The sequence below is a fragment of the Coenobita brevimanus genome, chromosome 77 (assembly GCF_032717465.1).
Source record: "Coenobita brevimanus isolate Jiangsu-jjx chromosome 77, ASM3271746v2, whole genome shotgun sequence".
Lineage (NCBI taxonomy): Eukaryota > Metazoa > Arthropoda > Malacostraca > Decapoda > Coenobitidae > Coenobita > Coenobita brevimanus.
The window spans coordinates 30,055,916-30,083,189 of record NC_137030.1 but is presented as its reverse complement, the minus strand read 5'-3'; the positions used below and the strand labels follow the sequence as shown (position 1 = coordinate 30,083,189).

Genomic DNA, 27,274 nt, shown 5'->3' with positions numbered 1-27,274 from the left:
CCGACGCCCTAATCCCGCAAAGGGTGGCCGCAGACAAAACGCCTCCAAGTCACTCTGTCACCCACCATTTGACTCCCCTCCCCCCAACTCACCCCCCCCTCCCTCATATACCTCTCAACTCCATCCCTCCACCTCATCCTCGGTCTACCCCTCCCTCTCCCTCCCTCCACCTCACCCACATACACCCTCTTAGTCAGTCTTTCACTCTCCATCCTCTCCACATGTCCAAACCACCTCAGTGTATTTCTCCTAATCTTTTCAACCACATCCACATCTACCCCACAACGTTCCTTCACTTCTTCATTCGTCAACCTGTCCCTCCATGTCACTCCACATGCTCCTCTCAAGTAACTCATTTCCACTGCTCTCACTCTTGACTTGTTCCCCTCTTGCAAGGTCCACGCCTCGCTTCCATACGTCAGGGTAGGGATCACAATACCATCATGCAGAGACTTCTTAACTTCCATACTCACTTCCCTATTTCTCATCACTGCTTTCAGCATGCCTACAACCTTCCTTCCCTGCTGTACCCTTTCACGCACTTCATCCCCCAAAGTTCCATCCTTACTCATCACACTACCCAAGTACTTGAATGCACTCACATTCTCCATATCCTCACCATCCAACCTCACTGCACACTCTGTGACTTCATTCCTCTCAAACACCATAACTTTACTTTTGTTTACATTAACTTTCAGCTTCCTCCTCCTACACACTGTCCCAAATTCATTCACCAAACCTTGCAACTCCCATTCATCTTCACTCAACAATACTGTATCATCAGCAAACAGCAACACCGGAAGCTTCCAAATCTCACCCTCATTCGTTAGGGCCACCCCCACATCCACTGCCCTACCTTGTACCTCCTTTACGACCCCATCCATATATATATTAAACAGCCATGGAGACATTACACACCCCTGTTTCAGTCCCACATTGAGATCAAAGAACTCACTCAGCTCACCATCCACTCGCACCGTAGCCCTAGCTCCCTCATACATACTCTTCACAGCACTCAACAATTTCCCCTCCACTCCATATATTCTTAATACCTTCCACATACCTTGCCTATCTATTCTGTCATAAGCTTTCTCCAAGTCCATGAAGGCAGCATACACTTTCCTTCCCTTCTCTAGATACTTCTCCACTAAACATATTAGAACAAATATCTGATCTACACACCCTTTTCCCTTCCTAAATCCCCCTTGTTCTTCTCCAACTAGCTCCTCTGTCATATGCCTAACCCTATCAATGAGTATTCTACCATATATTTTACCAGTCATAAGTTCCCTATAATTATTACTAGTATGGGTAAGATCGAATCACGTTAGCCAAACATGGGAGAGAAATTTCGCAAGAAGGGAAGAGAGAAATGTGGAAAAAAAAAATATAAGAAAGGAGGCTGTGAAATGTGTCAGAAGAAAATCACGTGAAAGAGAGAGAGAGAGAGAGAGAGAGAGAGAGAGAGAGAGAGAGAGAGAGAGAGAGAGAGAGAGAGAGAGAGAAACTTATAATATTCTCGTGGGGTGACAATGCTTACTACGGTCCTTGCACCGTAAGTTGGCTCAGATTTTCGTCCTTTTGCACCTTATTTCACGTAGCTCAGTGCCAGAGAAATAGCATGATTCTACATCCTACCCACAGCACTTCATCGTGACTAGCACCATATTTGAGTGTAAATTTATTGTACAGATAGAAAATGGAAAGACGGCAATTTTAGGCCAAGTCAAAGTGAAAAGAGTGTAGCATCCCTTCCTGACTAGTTTATATGGTATGGTATACATGGATCTCGGCTTGTATAATAATAATAATTAGTAATAATGATAGTTATAATAATAATAATAATAATAATAATAATAATAACAGTAATAATAATAATGGGCTAATAATAATAACAATTAATAATAATAATAATATTAAAAATAAAAATAACAACAATAATAATAATAATAATAATAATAATAATAATAATAATAATAATAATATTCATAATAATAATAATTAATAATAAGAATGATAACAATGAAAGTGAAAGCAAAAAAAAAAAAATTAATAATAATAATAATAATGACAGATATAAAGGGTATATCAGGGAATATCAAAGGGAGAGAGATAGAAAGGGTATACAGTCAAAGGGAGAGAGATGAGTATACAGAATATCAAAGGGAGAGAAATATAAAGGGTATACAAGAGAATATCAAAGGGAGAGAGATGGAAAGGGGTATGCAGGAGAGGACCAGAATGCGGACGTCAGTGTAGCATAATCAGGTGAGGACAAGTGTGCTAATCAGACCACGAAAATCAGGTGTGGTACAGATCAGGAGAAAATCAGAAAATATTACCCAGTACATGACAATCAGGCGTACTGGAGGCGAAGGAAATCAGACGTGAAGTGCAATAAGGTGAAAATCAGAGCACAGGATTCAAAAGGAGACAATTGGCTGTGGAAGATGTATAGAAAATCGGACGAGTGCCAATCAGAATTGTATAAAAATCATATCTAGAGCACTCCGACGAAGAATATTACGTGCAAGCCAATCAGAAAAAACAAACAAACACGTACTTTACTCATCAGAACATTGATAGCTTACGTGCAAAATTACAATACTATCACACATGGCCCAACCAGATGAAGAGGCAATCAGATATATGCTAATCAGTAAAAAAAAGAAAAAAAATGATAATCACACGTAAAGCAATCAGAAAAACAAAACAAACTGTATGGCAAAATCGAGGGGAGAAAGCCACATATACACCATTACAGAAGAGAAATCTATGCCAATCAGGAGAGGAAAAATCATGAAAATGCCAATCACGTAATAGAAAAACCATAAAAAGGCCGCTCAAAAAATTAATTTATCTGCAATCAGAAAATCACATTACGAAATACAAATGGAAAATCAGATATATGCCAGTCAAAGGGAGAGAATCATGTGCAACCAGAATAAGATAATCAGGGATTTAAAAAAATTACAAAAAAATACAATAAGATGTACAAAAAAGGAAAATTACACGTGCCACAATCAGAAAATCACATAAATAAAAAGAAAAGGAAAATTGAATATATGCAATCGAAACCAGAAAATTAGAGGTGTCACAATCTGAAAATCACACAGATCAATAAAACAGGAAAATGGAATCTATGCTACTGACAGAACCCCTTCACCTGCCCATCAGCTACTCACACGACTGCCTGGTGATCGTCTGAGCCACCAGGTAAAGGAGGAAGTAGATAACGAAGCTCACGAGGGTCATGAGAACACCTGAGATGAGGACGCTGGCTGGACCCCAAGGTACGAACTCCTGAGGGTGACATGAGAGGAGATTTGTTGATGGTGTTATTGTTAGTATCTATCTTTGCCACTACCGCTATTACTGCTGCTACTACTACTACTACTACTACTGCTACTACTACTACTATTATTATTATTACTATTACTACTACTACTGCTACTACTACTACTACTACTATTTCTACTACTTCTATTACTACTAGTACGCAATAGCATCATCATCATGCTCCTCCTCCTCCTCATCATCATCATCAGTAGTGGTAGTAGTAGTAGTAGTAGTTGTAGTAGTGGTAGTAATAGTAGTAGTAGTAGTAGTAATTAGATAGGTTGAGATTTCGTATTCGTTGTTGTTGTTGCTGTTTTGTTAATCCCCTTACACATCACGACACACTCTAATCTAATCCTAAATACCACCAGGCGATTTCTCTAGGATTTACGGGGATTCCTCAGAGACAATGAATTCAAAATAATCTAAATTAACCCTTGCCCACTATGACGTTATTTATTCATTATTATTTATTTATTTATTAATTAATTACTTTTTTATTTCTTGTCTCCGCCACACGATTATTATTCTGCTTAGGAGTTAATGATAGCCTGGAATGAGAGAGAGAGAGAGAGAGAGAGAGAGAGAGAGAGAGAGAGAGAGAGAGAGAGAGAGAGAGAAATCGGAGGTCTTAACTCAGATTGCGTTCCATGTGAAGCAATTCGTATGATACTTTTTTACCCATTTTCTTGTTTTTTTGTTTTTTTTTTTTTTTTCGTCTTTTTCAATATTCAGTTTCGTGTCACCCCCAGCTTTTTCATAATCTCATTTGTTCATCAGGTTCCGTGGAGAGAGGGAGAGAGGAGCAGAACTGGACCTAGGGAAGAATTTGTAAAGGATCCTCTGTCTGTCTGTCTCTCTCTCTTTAGATCAACAAGTCACTATATTCTTTTTATTTTAACTTGACCTAAAATTGACAGCTCTGTCTTCAATACTGAGTTGTGGCAAGAGGGAAACACTAGAATATGGTGCTAGTCACGAAGTAGTGCTATGGAAAGGACACATAGCTACAGTACTGCCTTAATCAGTCCTTGAGTTACGTGAAATATGCTGTGAAAGGAAACAAAAAGCTGGGTTAGATTAAAGTAAAATAAAACGCAAGGAACTATAGGGCCTCGACCTGTCAACGTAAAGTGTCCCCTGGTATGCTTCCGCCAAGACTCGCCATACAAAATCCATGACCTTGCCAACCTAACCAGTTCATCGTCCCTTCATACTGTCCCTCCATACTGTATCACTGTCCCTTCATGCTGTTCCTTCATAATGTCCCTTCATACTGTCCCTTCATACTGTCCCTTCGTACTGTCCCTTTATACTGTTCCTTCATATTGTCCCTACGTAGCCTACTGTCCCTTCATACTGTCCCTTCATACTGTCTCTTCATACTGTCCCTTCATACTGTCTCTTCATACTGTCCCTTCATACTGTCCCTTCATACTGTCTCTTCATACTGTCCCTTCATACTGTCCCTTCATACTGTCTCTTCATACTGTCTCTTCATACTGTCCCTTCATACTGTCCCTTCATACTGTCCCTTCATACTGTCCCTTCGTACTGTCCCTTCATACTGTCCCTTCATACTGTCCCTTCATACTGTCCCTTCATACTGTCCCTTCATACTGTCTCTTCATACTGTCCCTTCATATCGCGCCCACAAGGATAAAGTAAGTCGACCCCATAATGACCTTGACCTTTGACCCCCTGACCTAGATGATATAATCAGTTCATCATCTCCTCGTATTGCATCAGTGACAAAACTTTGGTAGAAATCCGCCAAGGAGTTCAGGAGATATCTCACCTAGAAAAGTGTTAAGGACGCACACACGCACCAACACAGGCACCAACGCACGCACGGAGAGACAAACTATATTCTATCTGATTCACCTGTGCAGCTGAGATGTCTGTGGCGAGTAGGCTGTGTTTGATACGTGGCTGCTGATTAGCCGCCGATGATGTAAATCTACAGCTCTTCTTATTTTAACACATATATATTTATATTTTTAAATTGTCTGCAATATAAGCAGCCAGTTTAAATATGGAATAATTTTCGATGCTAAAGAGGTCAAAATTAGCTTTAAAAGTTTACTTTTATTTTAGAAAATTAAAGTTGATTATTAAGATTTATAAAACAATGAGTGACGTTTGAAGAATTTATCCACCCACAGTGTACACGCACGTCCGCATTTTGCACTGTATCCACCCACGGTGTACATCTATGTCCGAATGTTGCAATATAATATCAATCCACGGTGTACACCCACGTCCGCATGTTGCACTCCAGCATGTGCCTGCATTTATTTCAATGACATCATCGGCAGCTAATCAGCAGCCGCGAAACAAACACACCCTACTTGCCCCACACGTCTCAGGTGCACAGGTCAATCAAATAGACTATAATCACTTAATGCCTCCTCCTCCGTACGTGAACTGAGGCATAATGACTACAGTATTCTAATTTTTACCCTAAACACTTCTCCAAAGCAATTTCAAAATATCCTGCCACAATCAACTACTGCTTTTACTAATATCACTAGAAATGAAATCTCTCTCCCTAATACGATGCATACTTACAGCAAGATATATTATTTACTTTACTTTAACACCATCATAAATTAGTCAGTTGTACAGGCAGAAATAAAAGCTGGTCTATTATTCTACGGTGTCTGCATTACACTTAAGGCATGTCGATAACTTTCCTCCCTGACTCACCATAGCAAAGAGAATCAGCCGTGGACAGAGTAACATAGGAAATCTTTCTTAGCTGAGGAATAATAGCCAAGAGAGGAAAGAAACAAATAGAGGAGGTGAAATATTAGGCGAACTTTTGTACTTAAGGATAGAAAAACATACCACGCCTCTTTTATCTTAGGAAAATTAGCCAGGAAAAGAAAGAAAGAAACTGAAGGGATGGAATATTAAGCAAGCAACGGCAGAGAAACATACCCAGCCTCTCTCAGCTCAGTAATATTTTTAGCGGGCGAAGTTAACATGAAGTGAAATATTAGGCAAATTTCTGTATCAGTGGGCAGAGAGATATCTCACAACCAAGCATGTCTCAGCCTAATAATACTGGCCCGATTAGGAAAGTGACAAGAAGAGGAAGTAGAGTATTTGATATGGCTCTCTGTCTATGGCTGGGGAAACCTATCAAGCCTCTCACACCTTAGGAATATTAGCCTACAGAGGAAAGGTATAAACTGAAGCGAACTTGATATCCCTGAGTGTACGTATACCCCATGTGCACCTGTCTGAATGCACGTATAACCCCATGTACGTCTATCTGTGTATTTACCTGTGTGTACGTATTAACCCATGCACGTGTACCTGTGTGCGTGCCATACTCACATGACCTATGATGACAGGAATGACCATCTCTCCCGCGGCTGCCGTCACCACCAGCACGCTTGTGATGGAGGCTGCGAGAGAGAAGGAGTTAGTCTCTCTCTCTCTCTCTCTTTCTCTCTCTCTCTCTTTCTCTCTCAATCTCTCTCTCTCTCTCTCTCTCTCTCTCTCTCTCCAAGTTCGTCTCATGCTTAACTTTCGGACAATCTCACGTCTCACTTCCTGAATTCTCACCCTCTCCATTCGTTCTTTGTTTTCCTCTCTCTCTCTCTCTCTCTCTCTCTCTCTCTCTCTCTCTCCATTGTTCAGCCCCTCCCATTGATGCCATTATGTTGACTTTAATGCCCCTATTCAAGGTCCTCTTACCCTTCACCTTTGTCACCCCTTTACCCATTCTCTCTCTCTCACTCTCTCTCTCTCTCTCTCTCTCTCTCTCTCTCTCTCTCTCTCTCTCTCTCTCTCTCTCTCTCTCACAGTCTCAGACATGGCGTGGATACATTTTTCAGCTAACAGCACAACATTCTTTCTCTCACCCTTCCCTAGTGTGGCATGCTGTCTTATTTTCTCACATCACTCGCATTCTATCTCTCTCTCTCTCTCTCTCAAGCGACGTGGAAGTATATTTCAGCTTAGGACAAAACATTCATTCTTCCCTACTGTGCTACATTATATTTTTCCCTGTCATCCCTCTCTCTCTCTCTCTCTCTCTCTCTCTACTCACAAGTCACGTGGATGTAGGTCTCAGCGAGGGAGACGGCGGTGGGGTAGACTGAGGATAAGAAGGTGCCAAAGATGCAGGTTCCAATATAGAGAACGTCGTGGTTGTGCCTCAGTGACAACATCAACACCATGGCAAAGAAACACCCGCTCTGTGTAGCAAAATGGGTTAAAATTAATGCTTATACACTCAAAATTGCAGTATTAATGACCATAGAGGTATATATGAAAAAGGAATAATGCTAAGATGGTAAAGAGACAGGGGTAGTTTCTGATACGTAGTTGTGGATTTGTTATACAAGTGAAAATTTACACCGTTCAAGAAAAATGCCAGATCTGTGGATGAAAGTGGATTAAATTAGAGAGTTTATGCTGAAGTTGTGCGATCAGCGATGGGAGAGAGAGAGAGAGAGAGAGAGAGAGAGAGAGAGAGAGAGAGAGAGAGAGAGAGAGAGAGAGAGAGAGAGAGAGAGAGGTTGTGTCGTAGAGGAAGCCCTGACACAAAGGCAAGATGACACCCACTCTTGCAAATGAAAGAACAAGTTTAGGGTCATACACCTAGTAATTAGAGGTCAGACAGGTATCAAACAGGTGCTTTGAATAATTAAGTAAAAATTCAGGAAGATGCATATATGAAAAGGTCGCCGAAACACAGAATATGCTGATGATAATATGGATGTTGACAGCATTAAAAATATAGTTCAGTAAAAGTATATCAAATCTCTATGGTTAGGATTATACACGCAGAAATTATTGAGAGAACACACACACACACACACACACACACACACACACACACACACACACACACACACACACACACACACACACACACACCTGGAGTCACCTGAGAAAATGGCAGATTATCAGGTTACCAGGAAAACAGGTGAGAGTTAAAAAAAAGCAAGATGTTGGGGCAGGAAGTGGGAGGCAAGGGTAGGGTGGTAGACGCAGGCTTCCACTGTACAGGATGTCTTGGATGTGTCTTAATGAAGGCCTAAGTATCATAGCTACTAGATATTGGTTCTGGGGAAAACATCATCATCATGACCTTTACTTGTACCTGAAGATGGAGTGAAGTAGAATTCAGAAACCTGGGAAGAGGAAAGAGGAAAGTGCGAGATCAAGGAACAATGTGCCCTAAATTAATAAGTCAACTAAAAGCCAATATTAAGGAATGCCAGCATTCGTATTAAAATGCAAATGGTCTTTACAAAAAGCATAAACCTCTTGGCAAAAGTTGGCAAACTCTACGGATTTGCGTTGCCCCATTTCACTTATTTTATGGACTTTCATATAACCCTGTAAAATCCTTCAAAAGGCCTAGCTTAAAACCGAGGAGAAAGGCTGCTTTATCTGTTTGCTCAAGGAACCTGTTTACAAAGTTTGTGGTGAATTAGTGAAAAAAATAAATGAAAACTCCCAGTCTGACATGCATTTGGAAAAAAACATGAAGAGGGACGAAAGGACACCATAATTACGACCCAGGGGATCACGTACACAATCTGCACTATCGCCTCCATACACTCGCTGTCGATATGAAAATTTAAAGTATGGTAAAGAATCCTGTACATAACACATTCAAAACATCCCAGTCAATGCTGATTATGTGTAAATAAAAGTTGAAATTAAGAATAATGCTCAAAATAAAGCTAAGTCAGGGGTTAGGTGCACAAATTACACCCACTCTGTGCATAACATGTCAGCTTTACCTCACAGAGTTACAGAGCGCGGTTATAAAGGATGCACAGTATGTTACAGGGCAGCAGGAACAAATGTCAGCTTAGTCGTGGAAAGGAAGGTAGTTGCAGTGGATAATTTCAAGGATTGTTACAAAATATACAAAAATACCCAATGTTACAAACGGGTATTTAACAAGGAGGGTGCTAAATTAACTGCGGTGCTTATGTACATGGGGCGACTGAGAGCACAGGTAGTTAGAAAAAATAATTTGCTTACCATACGATAAGTACAGAAGAATTACATGTTTACCCACTATCAGAGAGTCAACAGCCTCTCTGTGTAGGGACAACGCCAACCCGTCAATAAGTCTTAACAATCAATAACACTCTGCAACTCCCTAACATAGATATATGAAGCCTTTATAGATATCTAGCCTTAGTCTTTGAGCTTTTCTGTATCCTAGACCACTCATAAATCAGGTATAACAACACAATGAACTACCCCCAGATAATAAAAATCAATGTCGATATATTTTTTCATTTTCTTCTTTCTTAAAACGGAACACCTTTAAAATGGCACAACCAATTACCTTCGTTTCCTTGCAGGGGGTGTCACTCAGCAGCAGGTATGATCTTTGTACCTTCCTAAACCCTTAAAAAATCTGGAACAAATGTACAAAAACAGATTCTATGAAGATGCAGGTGTGACACAGTGCCCCAAATCACAGAAATTAGATGGAAGTACTGTGCAGGTTAGCCAGTGATGATGTAAGGATCACACTATAATCTCATTCTCCGCGGACATCTTTTTTTTTTTTTCTTTTTTACTCCAGTAAACGCAGTTTTCGTGCAAAAGTTACTTAAGCATCAGGGCACTCAAAAAAAAAAAAAAAATATTGCAGGATTATGGCACAACTATTACTCAACCATGCAGTGGATAAAAACATGGCATAAAAAAGAAAAAGTAGGGATTGAGTTATATGTAATTACTGCATCATACTTGCCTATTCTGCATATTACCTTTACCTAGTTCCTATGATTTTAACACTGTGCTATCTTTACGTCTCCGTACATTTTATAAAACATATATTTATTCGTGTGTTACAAGGCAGTAGGAAGGAAAATGGGTCAGGTTGATCGCGATGCCAGTGAGTATGAGGAAGAAAAATGCGCAGATGGTTATAAAGAACAATTGCAGATAGAGAAATAAGGGAGAGTTAAAATAGATAAAAACAACTATATGGGTAGATACAGGGGACAATTACACAGATAAAAGTACTGTAGAGGTAGATACAGGGAAGAGTCACAAAGATAAAACAACAGCATAGGTAGACAGAGGCAAGTACGCAGATAAAAACGACTGCAAAGGTAGATTACAAGGAAGATTCACAAAACTAAACTGCTATAAAGGTGGACAGAGGACAGTTACAAAAGATCATTCAGTTACTTAGATAAAAAAGAGTGAACAGTTAGAGTTACAAAGCTAGTTACAAATGACACCTACGATGTTACAAAGCAGCATAAAGGAAGGCGCCAGTCTCGTAGCGATGCCGATGGACATAAGGCGGCCAAACGCAAAGGTGCCCCAGAAGTAGGCGTTAAGGTAGGCTGCCTCGTTCTTACTCATCCCCGCTATACTCTTCACGGCATAGCTGAAGACATAGGCGCCGTACCCTGCCTGTGAGGATGGGAAAGGGTTAGGTGGTGAGAGAGAGAGAGAGAGAGAGAGAGAGAGAGAGAGAGAGAGAGAGAGAGAGAGAGAGAGAGAGAGAGAGAGAGAGAGAGAGACAAGGACATTACAACAAAAGATACATACAATGAACACACTAACAAATATTACAACAAAAATAATATAAAGAATACCAGACAATATTCTTTCAACACTTCCTGCAAAATATTCCGAAAACTGGCATACCCTTTTTTTTTTTTTTTTTTTTTTTTTCAGCATTCTGGATTCAATTGCCTCTCTGTAGCGGGTGACAGGGAAAACAAAGGCAGGCCACGTATCCTTTTATTCCATCCCCCTCCCTCTTCCCGCCTCTCCCTAGGGACGCGGTTTTTCTGTCTCTGTCTGTCTGTCTGTCTGTCTGTCTGTCTGTCTGTCTCTCTCTCTCTCTCTCTCTCTCTCACACACACACACACACACACACACAAACACACCTTAAATTATGATGTATTTCTTTTGCCATACCCACAAGGCCTGGCAAATCCACTGTTTATCTCTAACTGTGCCAATCGCTTACTCACTCAATGAACCACTGTACCTTTCTGCAGAAAGAAATCTGGCAAGATAATACCGCAGAGTTTTAAGAGCGCCACATTTCAATTCCATTTATTCTATCCACACCCACAGTGGCGTGTCTGGGATGTGTCTGAGGGGTGTGTCCAGCCACAAAGAACACCCTTCGAGATGTGTTGGGGTGAGGGATACGTCTGGGGTGGGTGTGGCTATCAAAGGCGTCCTCTGTCTTGTTAATTTGATGTTTGTGAGATTCAGACACATTTCTTCAGCTTAAGAGGATAAGTGAGGCTGCGAAGGGGTTATTAAAGACTGTTCCTAACTTCGTCTCTACCATAGTTCCTCGAGAGTTAAAAAATCTGGATGTACGAAGAATAAACTATTGAAACCGTCATCGGATGAAAGGTGTCCGGCATAGTACATAATACATAGAGCACTGCAATGCATAAGGTATAAAAAGCCATTATTCTCGAGGCTCCATTCTAAAAACCTACATTTAGTGAACAAACGATACTGCACAAATTGCTCAATTATATCCAACTTAGAGAGGACAGCTTATATACTAACTTACCTCAGTAAATAAAAGTTACACCTGATATTAGGTATATACAATAAGTACAGATTAGTGAGGACAACTACACTGTTAGCTTTAGCAGCAGGGTGGAAAAAATCCCACGCAAATTGTGGGCTTCCAGCTTCACCTTTTGTGTGTGAAGAAACTGCACCATGAACCGATTCCACACGGCGGGGAGGGGGTGGACTCTGACCATGTAGGTATGCCAGTAACATATCCCGTTTGTCCTTGGCAAGCTTTGTTCTCGTGTTCCTCTTAATGCCTCGCATAGGAAGCCTAAGCCTGACCAGGCATGGCACTCCTCGGACCTGGGCCTTTGTAGAATACCACCAGTCCTGATCGTCCTAGATATGGTCTAGAGGGTTTAGTGATGCTTATGCCCTGACAGGGGGAGGCGTTGCTATTGTCCTCAAACAGCTATAAAACTTTTTCTTGGCAGTCCGCTTCACAAGCATATAGCCGCACTGGACTTCCATGTCATGGCAGCATCTCATCTTGTATACGAAGTATTCCTCGTCTGCTGCAGAAACTCGCTACCCTGACAATACAGAGATATATCGGAAGGGTTGACAGGTAATGTCCAAGGAGTGTTGGTCGAAGCGTAGTTCTAGGTCCACCGCTACTAATGGCTTCTGACGTGGTGTTGGACTGGTTGTGTCACTTCCAGAGCGCTCCCTTTGCTCGAGTGCTTGTAAGGCAGTAGAAGACTGAGAGACTACCATCAACTATATCTTCTCCACGGCTATGTCCATCTGTCTGCATGCTTCCTACTCTTGATAAGAGGCAGATGCTGCTTTATCTCACCAACGACATGCTGGATGTCCTGACGGTGGGAGTGGGAATGTGTAGTCGCCTCACGAAGCAAAGACTAACGGTAGGTGCCGTAGGAAGACTTCCACTTAGTTCCACAGGATGGGGACCAGCACAACAGAGGGTCTCAAGGGGACGACTATCTATTAACAACGACCTGAAGGGGCCTTCACTGGAAGTAGTCACCCAGTAGCAACACGGGATTTCCATCCCGTCACAGGTGGTCAAATGCTCCAGTCATGGCCAGAGTGAAAACAAAGGTGTGCAGGCCATTGCCCAGGCCGTCCTGCCACTCCTTGGAGAGGGAAAATAGGAGGTGAATTGGAATAAGATGAACCCGAACTTCTGGTCTGGGAGCAAATAGTGGCTATGCAAGTGACAATAGAAGACGTAGGCCACTACCCTCGAACACAGACAGTAACACACACACACACACACACACACACACACACACACACACACACACACACACACACACACACACACACACACACACACACACACACACACACACGCACACACACACACACACACACACACACACACACACACACATACATAAACGCGGACCCTCTCTCCCTCTCTCTCTCTCTCTCTCTCCCCTTTATGCATACCCTCCTTTCTGCCTGATTCACTTTCCGCTTTTCCCATTCTCTTCCCACTCCAACTTCATCTCTTTTTAAACTTTTTGCTCTCTCTCTCTCTCTCTCTCACTCAGTCTTAGAAATTCTCTGAGTGACTGACAAGGGAAGCACTCAAAATGCCCAGCTTACCACCAAACTGGAAGGAAGGTGGGGGAGAGGCGAAGAAGCAGGTGGTGAGAAAGTGAATTTAAGTGGAAGGTACGTGTGCCGGGGATCACTTAATCACCTAAAAAATAAAGAGTCTGAGGAAATGATATAGGAGACAAAATGCATTGATGATTATGATGATTAGTAGAGAAATATGGGTGTCAATTACCATGCAAATTAATATGGTATGATATCAGACAAAAAACACTACATACACACCTGGAAACATTACACACCTGTCAACAATATACCCCTACAAACAAGACACATGTGCAAATATTGTACACTTCCAGTCAATACATATACACCTGCAAAACAATACACACCTGCAGACAATACATACACACCTGCAAACAATACACACCTGCAAACAATACACACCTGCAAACAATACACATCTGCAAACACTACATACACACCTGCAAACCGTCGTACAGGAACAACATTAGGGCGGTGAGTATGGTGATCGCTAGGACCTGCTCTCGGGTGACTGGGGGACGTTCTCTCTCGGCTCCCTTTTCCTGGCTGCCCTCCACCGCCCCCCCTCCTCCTGCCCCGGTCTCCTGCATCTTGTACACCTCCTTCCCGGCCTCCACCTCGTCCCCACCCCCAACCCCGCCCAACCCCAGCACCTCCCGAGCCACCAGCATCGCCAGTAGGAGGACGACTGGTATCTGCGGACATGAATGAGAGGTGACAATGAGGTGAGAATAAGTATGGTTGGCTTAGAAGGGAATATGCTTATCAATCTCAGGTCATTTGTTTAAACTTAGAGAACTTGGAATAAAACTTACAGAACAATAATAACCCCAAACCAATATTTATAAGACATGGGGAAAAGCAAACCCAAGAACCATTTATACACATCCATCCCTCCATCATCTAATATTTTACAGCCTCACCGGTAGAGAACATTACATCCTAACCAATGCAGTCGGAGCACCTTAACCCACTAAGCCACCAAGCGCACATTGTGGTTGTTGGTCATGTGGTTTTCATCCCTGGCTTGTTATTTAGCGAAGGAACGCATAATACTACCACTATACTAAGTGAGTGAATGGTTGCTGCCTATACTTCCCATATAATATAAAACAGATATATAGTAAGTTCATACATACATACATACAATACAATACAATATATACGTATTCTATTACATACATACATACAATACATACATTATATAGGTATTCTATTACATACATACATATATATAAGAAACAGAAATCCTATATGCACCTATACTGATATTCATTTCATTGTGTTCCCAGTCCATCATTTCCCGTCCACGCATACATCCAGGCAGGGTAAATATTTCTGTAACACCAACATTGTTTTACACCCACCTGCCACCCTTCCATTTGTGCCTGAAACTCTACACTAGACAGACTGCGAAGGCCACAGGAATTTTTTAATGGTGGAGGAGGGGAAGGCACGAACAGGTAAATATTATTCTTTTGAGCGTGAGGACGCCTTTTGCTTGATTTTTCCTTCTCACAGACGATTTTACTCAGATTTTTTCGAACCGGGGGATTACATAGAGCCTTCACTATCCCACAGAGCTCTATAAAACTGAACGAAATCGTCTGAAAGTAGTTGTTATAATATTAAAGACATCATCGTAGTTGGGGGGGATAACTTTTTGAACAGGGTGGATTTTGTTTATTTTTGCTGCTACTAGACGATTTTCTTTAGCTAACATGTGCCTGCTATACCTTGCTCACTTTAACTTGGCCAAAAATACCATCTCTTCTCCTAGAACGCTGAGCTGTAACCATAGATTAACACTAGAATATGGCGCTAAACACGAAGAAGAGCTGCGCAAATGACATGCAGCCCTAGCATTGTCTTTTTCGGCCACTAAGTTGCGTGAAAATACTTGCAAAAAGACGATAATCTGGGCCAACTTAAAATGAATGAACTATAGAAATGAAGGGGTAACGAAGGCTGTATCTAACCCCTTCCAGTCAGTCTCTCCTAAGCTGAGTAAAATCGCCTGAAGGAAGCATGGATTAAATCTACGAAGTCATGTTAGCAAAGGAATTAAAACAAGTACAGAAGAATAAGGTTCACAAACAGACAAAAAGGACTGAACTGATAAGGGTTAATTATAAGAAAAGAAGAAGAAGAAAGAAAAATAAAATCGTACACAAAGAATGGGATTTTTTTTATACATATATGCACGAAAAAGGAACCAAAGGCCAGAAGCATATCAGATTGTTCCCTCCAAGAATAAAAATTAAAACAACAGAGAGCCAAATTCAGTGAAATATAAGCAATGGAGTTTTAAAGTCAGTAGAGGAGAAATATTAAACATAAAACTCGAGTATACAGCACAGTACCTGGTAACCCTTATAACTTTCTTAACCCAAATAAAAATAATACATTTCAAAACAACGCATTTGACTTAGAATACATTTAAATACAGTAGATTTTACTTTGAATATATTTAAATACAATAGATTTACTTTAGAATACATATAAAAACAACAGATTTACTTAGAATATGTTTAAATACAACAGTTCACTTAGAATATGTTTAAATACAATAGATTTACTTTAGAATACATTTAAATTTAAATAGATTTACTTTAGAATACATTTAAATTCAATAGCTTTACTTCAATATACACTTAAATACAACACTTTAATCAGAATACCCTTAAATACATCACATTTGACTTAAAATACACGTAAATACAAGCTCCATCCCACCAATTACCACTTACCTGAAGGCCTGAGAGAATCCAAAAGGCATATTGTATTTCCGAGGGGTCGCTGTTGGTGGACGGGTTGACAGGGAGGCTGTGGTCTGCGGCCTGGTGGGGGTCCTAGGGGGAAAGAGTGGTGTGGTTGGGTTGATGTGTGGGGAGGTTATTGGTGTCCGTCTTCGTCTGTCTGTCTGTCTGTCTCTTTCTCTCTCTCTGTCTCTGTCATCAGTTAATTCAAAAACAAGTCTGTCATTGTCTCTGTATTTGTCAGTCCCCCCCCCCTCTGTCTGTCTGTCTGTCTGTCTGTCTCTGCCCCCCTCTCTCTCTCTCTCTCTCTCTCTCTCTCTCTCTCTCTCTCTCTCATCAGTTAATTCAAGAACAAGTCTGTCATTGTCTCTGTTTTTGTCAGTCTCCCCCCCCCTCTGTCTGTCTGTCTGTCTGTCTGTCTGTCTCTGTCTCTGTCTGTCTGTCCGTCTGTCTGTCTCTCTCTTATAGCTACATATAATCATCATCATCATCATCATAATCATCATCATCACTCTAACCCCACTCATGCACACGTCAACCCACTCCACCTGGTGATGTATGGGTGAACGGTGGTGGGTGGCGTTCAGTTTGCCCTCGGTGCAGTTCTTGTTGAGTAGGAACGGCTCGGCGATCATTGGGGACACGAACGCCCCCAGACCGTAGAAGAAGTGCAGAGCCTGAGGAGAGAACGGTACAGTCATTAGCAAACGTTCGCTGACAATAAACGTTCGCTGACAATAAACGTTCGCCGATAGTCTTGCGAACGTTCGCGATAATACTGCAAAAATTCGCTGACAATCCTGCAAACATTCGCTGACAATCCTGCAAAAATTCCCCGACAATCCTGCAAACATTCGCTGACAATCCTGCACAAGTTCGCTGACAGTCCTGTAAAAATTCGCTGACAATCCTGTAAAAATTCGCTGACAATCCTTCAAAAATTCACCGACAATCCTGCAAAAATTCGCTGACAATCCTTCAAAAATTCGCTGACAAACCCGCAAAAATTCGCTGACAGTCCTGAAATGTACGCTGACCGTCCTTCGCCATCCTTGTGCCCTGCCTGCCTCACCATCCCCCTCAAACGACTGTGAATATCCTAGCTTCTCACACCCTTCTAGTCTCCACTTCGTATCGCTATCATATATAAATAAAGCAGATGTGTAGTTTCTTCCTGTGCACTCAGAGAACACATGGAAGATGTATACCCAGTCCTAGAAATCCATGTGCTCACTTTCCTCTATTTCTGATCGATTTTATTCCTCGAAGGCGGCTGACCCCTCCAAAAATCACAGGGAGGGTCGCGCTGCCCAAATACTGCATTATGGATGAGAATCTATTGTACAACATGTGCTAAGATATCAAATCTATATCTTAATCCTTTCACAAATTCTTAAGAGATTTTAATTGCTGAGATGGGCTGACCCCTCTAAAAATCACTGCTAGAAACCTGTATTATACTGGATGACCTTCCTAGCAAGCAAACGAACTCACTTCGGAAATGTCTCTCATATCTTTTCCCAATTTCTTGTCATTTTTATATATTCTATATCACATTACGGATGACAACTCATTATGCAACATGTACTAAGATATCAAAGCTATATCTGCATTCCTATCACTGTTTCTGAGAAATTTTTATACGCTGAGCGGGCTGACCCCCTTAAAAATCATGGATGGAAAATCCTGTGTAGTGGAAAACTTTCGCAGTAACCAACCAAACACCTGGGAAGTGTCATTCAAGTATTTCCCACAGTTCTGATCGTTTGTAGCTTTGGGAGGGGTCTGACCCCCAAAAATCACTGGGGAGGCAGCCTCCCCAAATCCCGCATCATGTGAGAGCGTCCATTGTACAACATATACAAAGACATCAAAGTCACAGCTTCCCTCCTTCCCCTATCCTGTATCCTTCATAAGAGTTGGCGGGGCTGTACACCCTAAATTAATACAGTAGTGGAAAATGTTGTGTTGTGGAAGGCACTGTCAAGTAAAAAGACGAACTGACTTGAGAAGTTTCTTTGAAATCCATGTTCTCATTATCCCTTATTTTGGATAATATATATATTTTTTTTTCTAGGAGGCAGTGCTGACCCCTCCAGGTCCCTTGATATTGAATTACAGATAAGAGTCCATTGTACAACATATATTACGATATCAAAACCATATCTGCCTTCTTTTCAATATTTCTTAGAATTTTTAATTGCTAGGGGGGCTGACCCCCCTAAAATGTATATAGTGGAAGGCCTTTCCAGGAGCCCAATGAACTAACCTGGGGGGTTTCGCTGAAATCCACCTAAAGCCTAGGAGGAATTAAAGCGCGCGCGCACACACTTACACTTACACACACACACACACACACACACACACACCAATACACGCGCACGCACGCGCGTACACACACTTATATATGTATACAGAATAATTTAAACATATACTACATATATATATATATATATATATATATATATATTTATGTGTCGGACTCTGGGCATAGGCTTCACAGCCTGGTATCAAGGCCCAGCAGTCCTCCTACATACCATACACCTCTACATGTCACCACTTCGGCGCTAACACCCACCGTCCATATTGAATACATGCTAGGGCTGTCTCATACAGGACTGGTGTATTGGTATTAGCGGGGGTATTTTTACGACATGTCGGCGGGTCTTCTGGTAGATCAGTAAAGCCTGATTTAATGAAATTCAAATCCTTAAACTGTTCCCTGCCCCAGCCGGGATTCGAACCTGGGTCCGTAAGGACTGCAGGCCACCTCTCTACCGATTGAGCCACCGCCTCCCCAGAGAGAGAGAGAGAGAGAGAGAGAGAGAGAGAGAGAGAGAGAGAACTCTGTAGAAAATACAGCGAGTGACAAAATTAACAAACTGGTCACAAAGGTGCGAGAGAAAATTGGTTTTTGAATATACTGTTGTGGAGAGAGAGAGAGAGAGAGAGAGAGAGAGAGAGAGAGAGACTGACTAACTAGAGGCAAGAGGAGAAAGAAAATAATTGAGTAGGGAGAATGTGGGGTGAAACGAGAGAGGCACAGCAAGGGAGGCGCATAAAGAGAGAGAGTGGTGCAGGGAAAACCAGAGAGAGAGAGAGAGAAGCATGGAAAAGAAATACAGAAAGGGAGTGACAGAATGAGAGAGGGTTAAAGAGAGAGATAAAGAAAGATATTGATAACAGCTGCACAGACAGAAGCACCGTGGCACAGATAAGGGACGCACAGAGAGGGGAAGATAACCGAGAAAGACAGAGACACGGAGAGGTAAAAAGACAACGAGAAAGAGAGATGCAGAAACCCACAAAGAGAGAGAGAGAGAGAGAGAGAGAGAGAGAGAGAGGGCTGGAATGAACGATATATTCAGCAACAGGGACGCACGAAAAGAGCAACCACAGCAGATCAATGACATGTTCCTCATCACCACCCTCGACACTTCTTATTGCTATCACCACCACCACCACCACCGCCAGTGTTATTATTATTCATCACCTATTAAGCATAAGTGATGATCTTTGTATCCGTCATTATTATTATTATTATTATTATTATTAATCTCCATCTGTTACCATAAGAGGAGATTTTGTATCCTTTTCCGTCATCGTCATCATCATCATTACCAGCTGCGATAGCTAAGCTGGTATTGTTCTGACTCTGTCTCTGTATATAATTGTTAGCACGATAACTTCGCAACCGCTCAAGGTAACATCACAAAATTTTACAGGTGTGTAGTAGGGTAAGAAATCGATCACGAGTTCGAAATTGCTGAAAGCAGGTCAAGGTCTGTTTGTCTGTTGCCACGATAACTTCACAACCGCCCAAGATACCATCACAAAATTTTACATGTTTGTAGTAGGGATTAATATCTCCGACGAGTTCGAAACTGGTGAAAGTAGGTCAAGGTCAAGGCCATATTCCGAGCAGCGCTAGATATATATCGGCCCGCAGCTGGTGTGATTTCTCCCTTGGGAACGCCTCTAGTTATTATTATTATTATTACGGTAGGTGGGGGACGTCCACCATCCACTCACTCGATGTAATGCTGCTTTGGGTGCCGGCCCTTTCCTCTGTTCCATCCTTCCTCTTGTCTTTTTTTCCTTCATTCTTTCTTCTTTCTTCTGTCTACGGATGACTTTACACTCCATCTTTTGTTTTTCTTTCATTCTTTCCTATTCCTTCTGTCTATGGGTGACTCTACACTGAGTGACAAGCCAAATGGTTTCCTGTACACCAGGAAACCATTTACTACGCTGGGTGGTAACCATATAACCAAATTATGGCGCCTGGTGGTTTAATGGGTAATTAAGGTGCCCCAATCAGATTGAGCCGGTGTACGTTAATATCCAAGGGGTGGTTGGGGTTTATTGCTGACGTAATACTCAGGGATGAGAGGCTGGTCACTCTTATCTTAAAAGTCAAACCTAACTTGCCTAGGCCCAGGCCCCTACGCTCCTCCTGGAGCGTCGTAGGATTGGATGAAGGATGGATGGATGTATTATTATTATTATTATTATTATTATTATTATTATTATCGTTATTATTATTATTATTATATTTTTGACTTTTCGAACTTGGTGTTAGCAAGTCTTTAACCCCTTCAGTACGACCAGAATGAAAATCGTCTTGAGCCGAATGAAATCGCCAGGAGAAAGAATACAGAATGACGCCACTGGATTGAACAGACTAATATAATAAATGGAACATGAGAATTTCAACTTTTCAATACGTGACATGAATTTACTTTTTATCGTTGCCTTCACGGAGTGGAGCTGCCTTGGTATACAAACGGCCATCAATCCCCTCCCTATCTCCTGAGAGGAGGATGGTGGTGGACAGCAAAGAATGTTAACTTCAGCCTGTAGTCCACTGGGTTCACGTTGAGATGAGCCGGAGTTGCAATAGCTCTTTTTAGCTATCTTAAGCTTGGGATAGATTTCTCGACCATGAGGGGGTTCAATACAGCCTTCTCTTAGTGCGTTCACTACTGTATGTCTCCCCTTCGCAGATAAATAATTAAAATAATCAATAAAACTTGATCTGGCTGCAGGAAGATCGAAATATAATGACGTACTCAAGTCACGTAATTGGCTGTAAATACATGAACTAAGAGGCAAGAATAGACTCATGCGACTTTGTTTATCAATTTTACCTTTTCGTTATCTACTAAGGTGTCTGGCTACAGGTAAATAAAGCAAACCAAAATACAGTGCCTGTGAGGACGTAAACTTCTGAAAAATAAAGAAGAGAAATAACAGAAAGAAAAAACGTCAATGGAAAAGATCTAACTCTTACAAATAATTAAAGTGCTCCAACTGGACTGACCCTGTATCGGTTTATATCCAAGGGATGGTTGTGTTGTCTTGCTCACGTAATGCCACTCAGGAATAAGTGGTCACTCTCATCTTAAATGTCAGGACCAACTTGCCTAGCCCCGGGCCCCTTCGTTCCTCATGAGACAACATAGGTTTAGATGATGAATGGATGGATTACGGATGATCCAGAATGAAATGGAACAAGAAAGTAACATTTATGAAAAAAAAAGAAAACTAAAAGAGATAATGAGACCGAAACATTGATACGTAATTGACTGAAACAGCTGAAAGAAGGAAAAAATTCACTTAAATATAATAAGGAAATAAAAGAACGTCAAATTATTAATGCCAAAAGATCGAAAATAACAGACAAACGTAAAAAGAACATTTAAATGTGATGTGAAAGACTGAAATGAAGGGAACAGGAAAAATTAACAGATGCAAATAACAGGTAAATGAAACATGGGATAAAAAGTTAATAAACAGGAAGAACACACTGAAATAAATGTAACAGGGAAGCAATAAATAAATAAATAATTACATAAATAAAGAAAAAATCGAAATGACAAACAGAAAATCATAAGAACTAAAATTTAATAAAGAATTAAAACATATTACGGTCTCGGCTATACGCAAAACTGAATGAGTGACAAGAAAATAAAAACAGTATTAGTAATTAGAACTGAAATGCCCTGAAAGAAAATACAAAAAAGCAAAAAACAAACAAACTTCGAAACAGCGAAACATAATATTGTATGGACTTTAGCGGATGTAAAAACGTACCAGCACGTTTTATGTCCAAAGAAATGTATAAAATGTCGAAATATAACAGAAAAAAAGGCGAACCAAAAAGGAGAAAACCAAGAGAGGTATTGAAACACGTAAATTAGCCAAATACGTCACTGTTGATGCGCCGACAATGGGGAAAAAATGACAAAAGGCGAACGAAATGCGAGGGAAAAAATAGTGCTCGTCATCTGGCAATAAAGGCTGCCATATCACGCGTCTCCCATTGGTCGATGCCACGGGTCCCCAGCCAATCAGCACTCAGCCCGCGCTCGGAATGTTTTGTTGCCTTTCTATGTTTACATTGGGGGTCTCCTCGGCTTGGAGGTTTCGTAGCTCCATTTTCTCGGTGATTTATTTTATTCAACAACCCTTAATGTTATCTTGTACGTTACTAATGCAGACTATATATTTAAAAAATATATGAGTACACTGAAGGAAAAATATGAAGATGTAACATGCAAAATAAATCGCTCGCAAAGAAGTGCTACGAAGTCACCTTGCCAACGGGACTAGGACTCCGGGTGCGTTTATTTACCTCAGATATGCTGAGGAAGACACAAGGATGACAGAAGAGAGAGAAACATGGAGATGAGAGAGAAAAGAGAGAGATGAAAGAGAGCGAGCATTAATTAAGAGTATGTGTGGCCTGTGTGTTTTGGGTAAAGGTCTTGTTTTTACCTTTGCTGGTGTTTAGAGAGAGAGAGAGAGAGAGAGAGAGAGAGAGAGAGAGAGAGAGAGAGAGAGAGAGAGAGGCATTCGACCTTACTGGGAAATCCACTCGGAAAAGTAAGAGAAACATTTATTTCCAATTACAGACGTCTGAAGAGAGAGAGAGAGAGAGAGAGAGAGAGAGAGAGAGAGAGAGAGAGAGAGAGAGAGAGAGAGAGAAAGTTAATATGATTTGCATTTTGAGGGCCTATTGCTGCTGGAAAGAGTTCAGAGGCGGAATGGGGGACTTTGAGGTCGCAGGTTCGATTCCAACTTTTTGCAAGGAAATTTGTAGCCTCTTCAGTCCTACGATATTTTAAGATGCTGATGAGCATCTCGAGAAACTGCTCTGTCACTAAAGAAAATAGGAATTCATTTTTTTTTTTTTTTTGGTATTCTCAGACTAATTTGATGAAAGGGTTGGAGGTCAGCCAAGAGATGACTTTTTGAGAAGAGGTCAAAGGTGAAGGAAACATGGCTACGTCAACCAAAGTAGTTCTGATGAGATTTAGATCGAACTTGGTGGAAGGGTTGAGGGTAAGGGAGGAAGAAATAGTCAGTTTTGAGAGCAGTCGAATGTCAAGGTCAGAGTGCAAGTTCAAATTTCGACTAATGTGTGTCTGTGTTGACAAAATACCTAAGCAATTTTTATTTGATTCAGCCAAACTTGGTGGAAGAGTTGAGGGTCAGCCTAGGGGTTAACCTATTGCTTTTGAGAACTATAGGTGAAAGGTCAAGGTCAGAAGGCATGGTTAACTAAACCCTATTTATCCGATTTGGACCAGACTTGGAGAAATGGTTGAAGGTTAGCCTTGGATGAAGTGATTCGATTTTAAGAACAACCAATCAAAGGTCAAGGTCACAAGCGTCAAATTTCGACCCGTGTGTTTTAGTGTATTAGTATTAAAGTGATGTATTTCAGGGTCTGTTGTGTTTGTCTGTCACCACGTTTATTTTAATGTATTCGTACTGTCAACACACGATTCTCTTCAGCCTACAAGCTCTTCAAAGTGGAGGGGTTAATGCATCTTTAAATAATAACATACTTCAGAAAAAAAGGAAATGTTAGAAGAAAAGATGATTTCTAAGCTGAATAAAATCGTCTAGAGTTAGAGGGAATACAGCCAAAGAAAAGCTACCTCGATTTGAAGTGATAAAATGTTTGGAATCTGCTGTCGGCATATTCTCTGCTTTTTGTATGGCCTCACCGATACCTCACACACACACACACACACACACACACACACACACACACACACACACACACACACACACACATTCTGACTGTGATATCCCCAGCGCATGACAACAGCAGTGGCGGATGATGAAGCCCAAGTGGTGACGTGTGACGGCTGCAGAGGAACAGCTATTTGTTAGTGTGTTCTAGGTGGGCTACTGGACGTCGGAAATCAGGTGTTTACTGTCGGAATGAGTAGCATTAAAATAAGCTGATTCGTTGACCATTTACCAGCGTCGCACCCACATGAACGCCAGCCAGTAAAATCATCCACCAATATCAATCCAGTCCGGTATATATCGATTCATACCAATATATTTCTATTTTAGTTATTATTTATCAATCCAGGTCATTTTTTTAAAGGCGTGTGTCAAAGATTAATCCCATCAGTGCAATAATTCTCAAGATGATAACAATTAATGACTTTCAGATTCTTTTAAAATGCATTCACAATCATTTAGGCCACAACAGAGCGATGTAAACAGTAAATTATTCATCTTTTTCATTCACTGCTCACTCCATCCCCTCACTGCATATTCACCATTCAGACGAGTCACTTAGAGTCCATTAATTCATTCATCATCCTTCCATTCATCAGTCATTCACCCGTCTTTCACAAATCTCCCTCTCACTCATTTATTTTGGATTATGCCATTCCTTATTCATTGCTTTGTTCATTATTCATTGCTCCCCATTTACTGTTACCTTCCATTCCCACTTTACCTCACGCCACCAAACCCTGCCCTACATTCCTCCTCACTCCACCCCATCCCACCCTACCCTGCCCTTCATTCCTCCCTACCCAAGCCCTCCCTGCTCTACATCTCTCTCCCACCCCACCCTGATCACCACCCCTCCCCACTGCACTCTCCCCTACACCTCTCCCCCACCCCACCCTGCCCCTCACCCATCCCCAACCCACCCTACCTCTCACCTTACCCCTATCCCGTCACTTCTCCCTACCCCATCCTTTCCATGTCCCCTTCCCACGCCTCTCTGTCCTTCAGTAATCACAGTCTTTGCTTTTGGTCAATATTCCTCACCTCTCCCCTAATCTTATCTCAGTACTGCCCACCCCTCCCCTCTCCTCCCCAAATCTCACACACATCCCACGCTCATTTCCCAGGGTTCTCCTTCAGTGCATCATTCTGGACACAAGTTAGGAAGCCCGTTTCTGAGGCCCAGTAGTACACAAGAACAGATCTCTTAACACCTTCACTTTTCACCACTTGAGTACTACCATTGACTAAGCTGTGGTAATATTAACGACTAGTTTTAAGGCTTAGTTTTTAGCGTCCCGAATTCTGGTCACGTCATTTTTTTTTTCCTTGTTGCAACCAGATGAGATTACTGAATTTTGTAAAGGCCTCTCGCACTGAAGGGGTTTATTGTTATATCTACCCCCACCTGTTTGAAAAAATGTCCTTAAAATAAAAATCGTCAGGAAATGGCAAGGATGAAATGAAAAGACAACCCTGACCTTGAAGTGTTGGAAAAAACAAAACAAAACCGCATTAACCCTTATGAGACAGATGGTTTCTCTTTAGCCAGGATTATCGTCTGTCTTTACCAGATAAAAATACAATTCGTCACTCATTTGCGGTCGTCTGGCGGTCGTTCTGAAGTTAACCCTTTGACCGGTCGCATCGTAATTACAGGAGAGGCTGTATTCCAATCAACAGTACCCTGTGTTGTTAGAAGACTGGCAACTCTTTACCAGTCCGAAGCTTACTTACCTCCGTGTCGCCAAAATACACCTTTCTGAGTAATCCTAATGGTAGGTGTGTCAGGGCGACTGAAATTTGTGTTACTACTTTCAAAACTCTTCCATAAGCCTCTAAAGTGCATGAAGAAACCCCCGCTGCTGCTGCTACTACTACTACTCTTACTACCACCACTACTTCCTTCCACTACTACTACTACCACTACTTCCTTCCACTACTACTACTACTACTACTACAACCGTCTCACCTGCAGGAAGGGCGCCACGTTCATGCCGTAGAGTTGGATCATGGATATATTTGCCACAGTGTCAATAGTCCCCATGAAGAAGCCCATGACAGCCAGGACAGCAGCAAGACAGCCCAAAAGACGGCAGTAGGGCACCACCGCCAGGGTCACTGACAGCATCATGGTGGACACTAACAGCACCAGGTGATTGCCGAGCCTGTGGACAAGCGGTACACTGGAGAATAGTACCCAAGCAGGTGACATGAGATGGGAGGTTCGAAACGGGAAGTTGAGGGAAAGATGGATAGATAAAAGGACACACACACAGACACGAACACACACACACACACACACACACACACACACACACACACACACACACACACACACACACACACACACACACACACACACACACACACACACACACACACACACACACACACACACACACACACACACAAATGCAGAGTTTGAAAGAAAAAGAGGGAAGGAGAACGCAGGAAATTCAAGGGGAGGAAGACAGGAATACGGAGCAGAAGGAGATTCAGCATGGGAAAGACGCTTGGGAAAAGGTAGGTAAGTGCTATCCACATCTATTTTCCCTTGTGCAACTTATATCACGTAGCTAAGAGGCTGAAGAGGACAGTAATACGACTCTACACCCCTTCCACAGCACTTCTTCGTGACTATCATCATCTAGTGCTACTCTAATGTTACAACTCAACACTCAAGATGGAGAGGTAGCACTTTTCAGCCAGCTTAGAGTAACAGAACCACAGACGGAGCAGAATAAGAGGAATTTAGTATCAAAGAAGGTGATATGAGAAGGATGAGATAAAGGGTAAGACAGTGATGAAGTTGAGGAAGAGATGGAGAAAGCTGGGAAGTGGAGAGAGAGAGAGAGAGAGAGAGAGAGAGAGAGAGAGAGAGAGAGAGAGAGAGAGAGAGAGAGAGAGAGAGAGAGAGAGAGAGAGAGAGAGAGAGTATGAAAATTAAAGGAAGAGTGTGAGAAAGTAGTACCCAAGCAGGTGGAATGAGAAGG

At 41.7% G+C, this 27,274-nt stretch overlaps 1 protein-coding gene across 1 annotated transcript in view; it reads right to left on the bottom strand.

The window, feature by feature from the left end:
• The window catches only part of LOC145408519 (solute carrier family 60 member 1-like), a 199,313-nt gene that overhangs the window by 3,184 nt on the left and 168,855 nt on the right, over positions 1 to 27,274 (bottom strand). Inside the window, exons 5-12 of the mRNA XM_080279251.1 lie at positions 26,251 to 26,446; positions 16,776 to 16,909; positions 16,224 to 16,299; positions 13,914 to 14,168; positions 10,585 to 10,758; positions 7,403 to 7,550; positions 6,685 to 6,755; positions 3,186 to 3,303 (exon numbers count right to left, since the gene is read on the bottom strand). Coding sequence (XP_080135377.1) covers positions 3,186 to 3,303; positions 6,685 to 6,755; positions 7,403 to 7,550; positions 10,585 to 10,758; positions 13,914 to 14,168; positions 16,224 to 16,299; positions 16,776 to 16,909; positions 26,251 to 26,446 — 1,172 coding nt within the window. The remainder of the gene's footprint in view (positions 1 to 3,185; positions 3,304 to 6,684; positions 6,756 to 7,402; positions 7,551 to 10,584; positions 10,759 to 13,913; positions 14,169 to 16,223; positions 16,300 to 16,775; positions 16,910 to 26,250; positions 26,447 to 27,274) is intronic.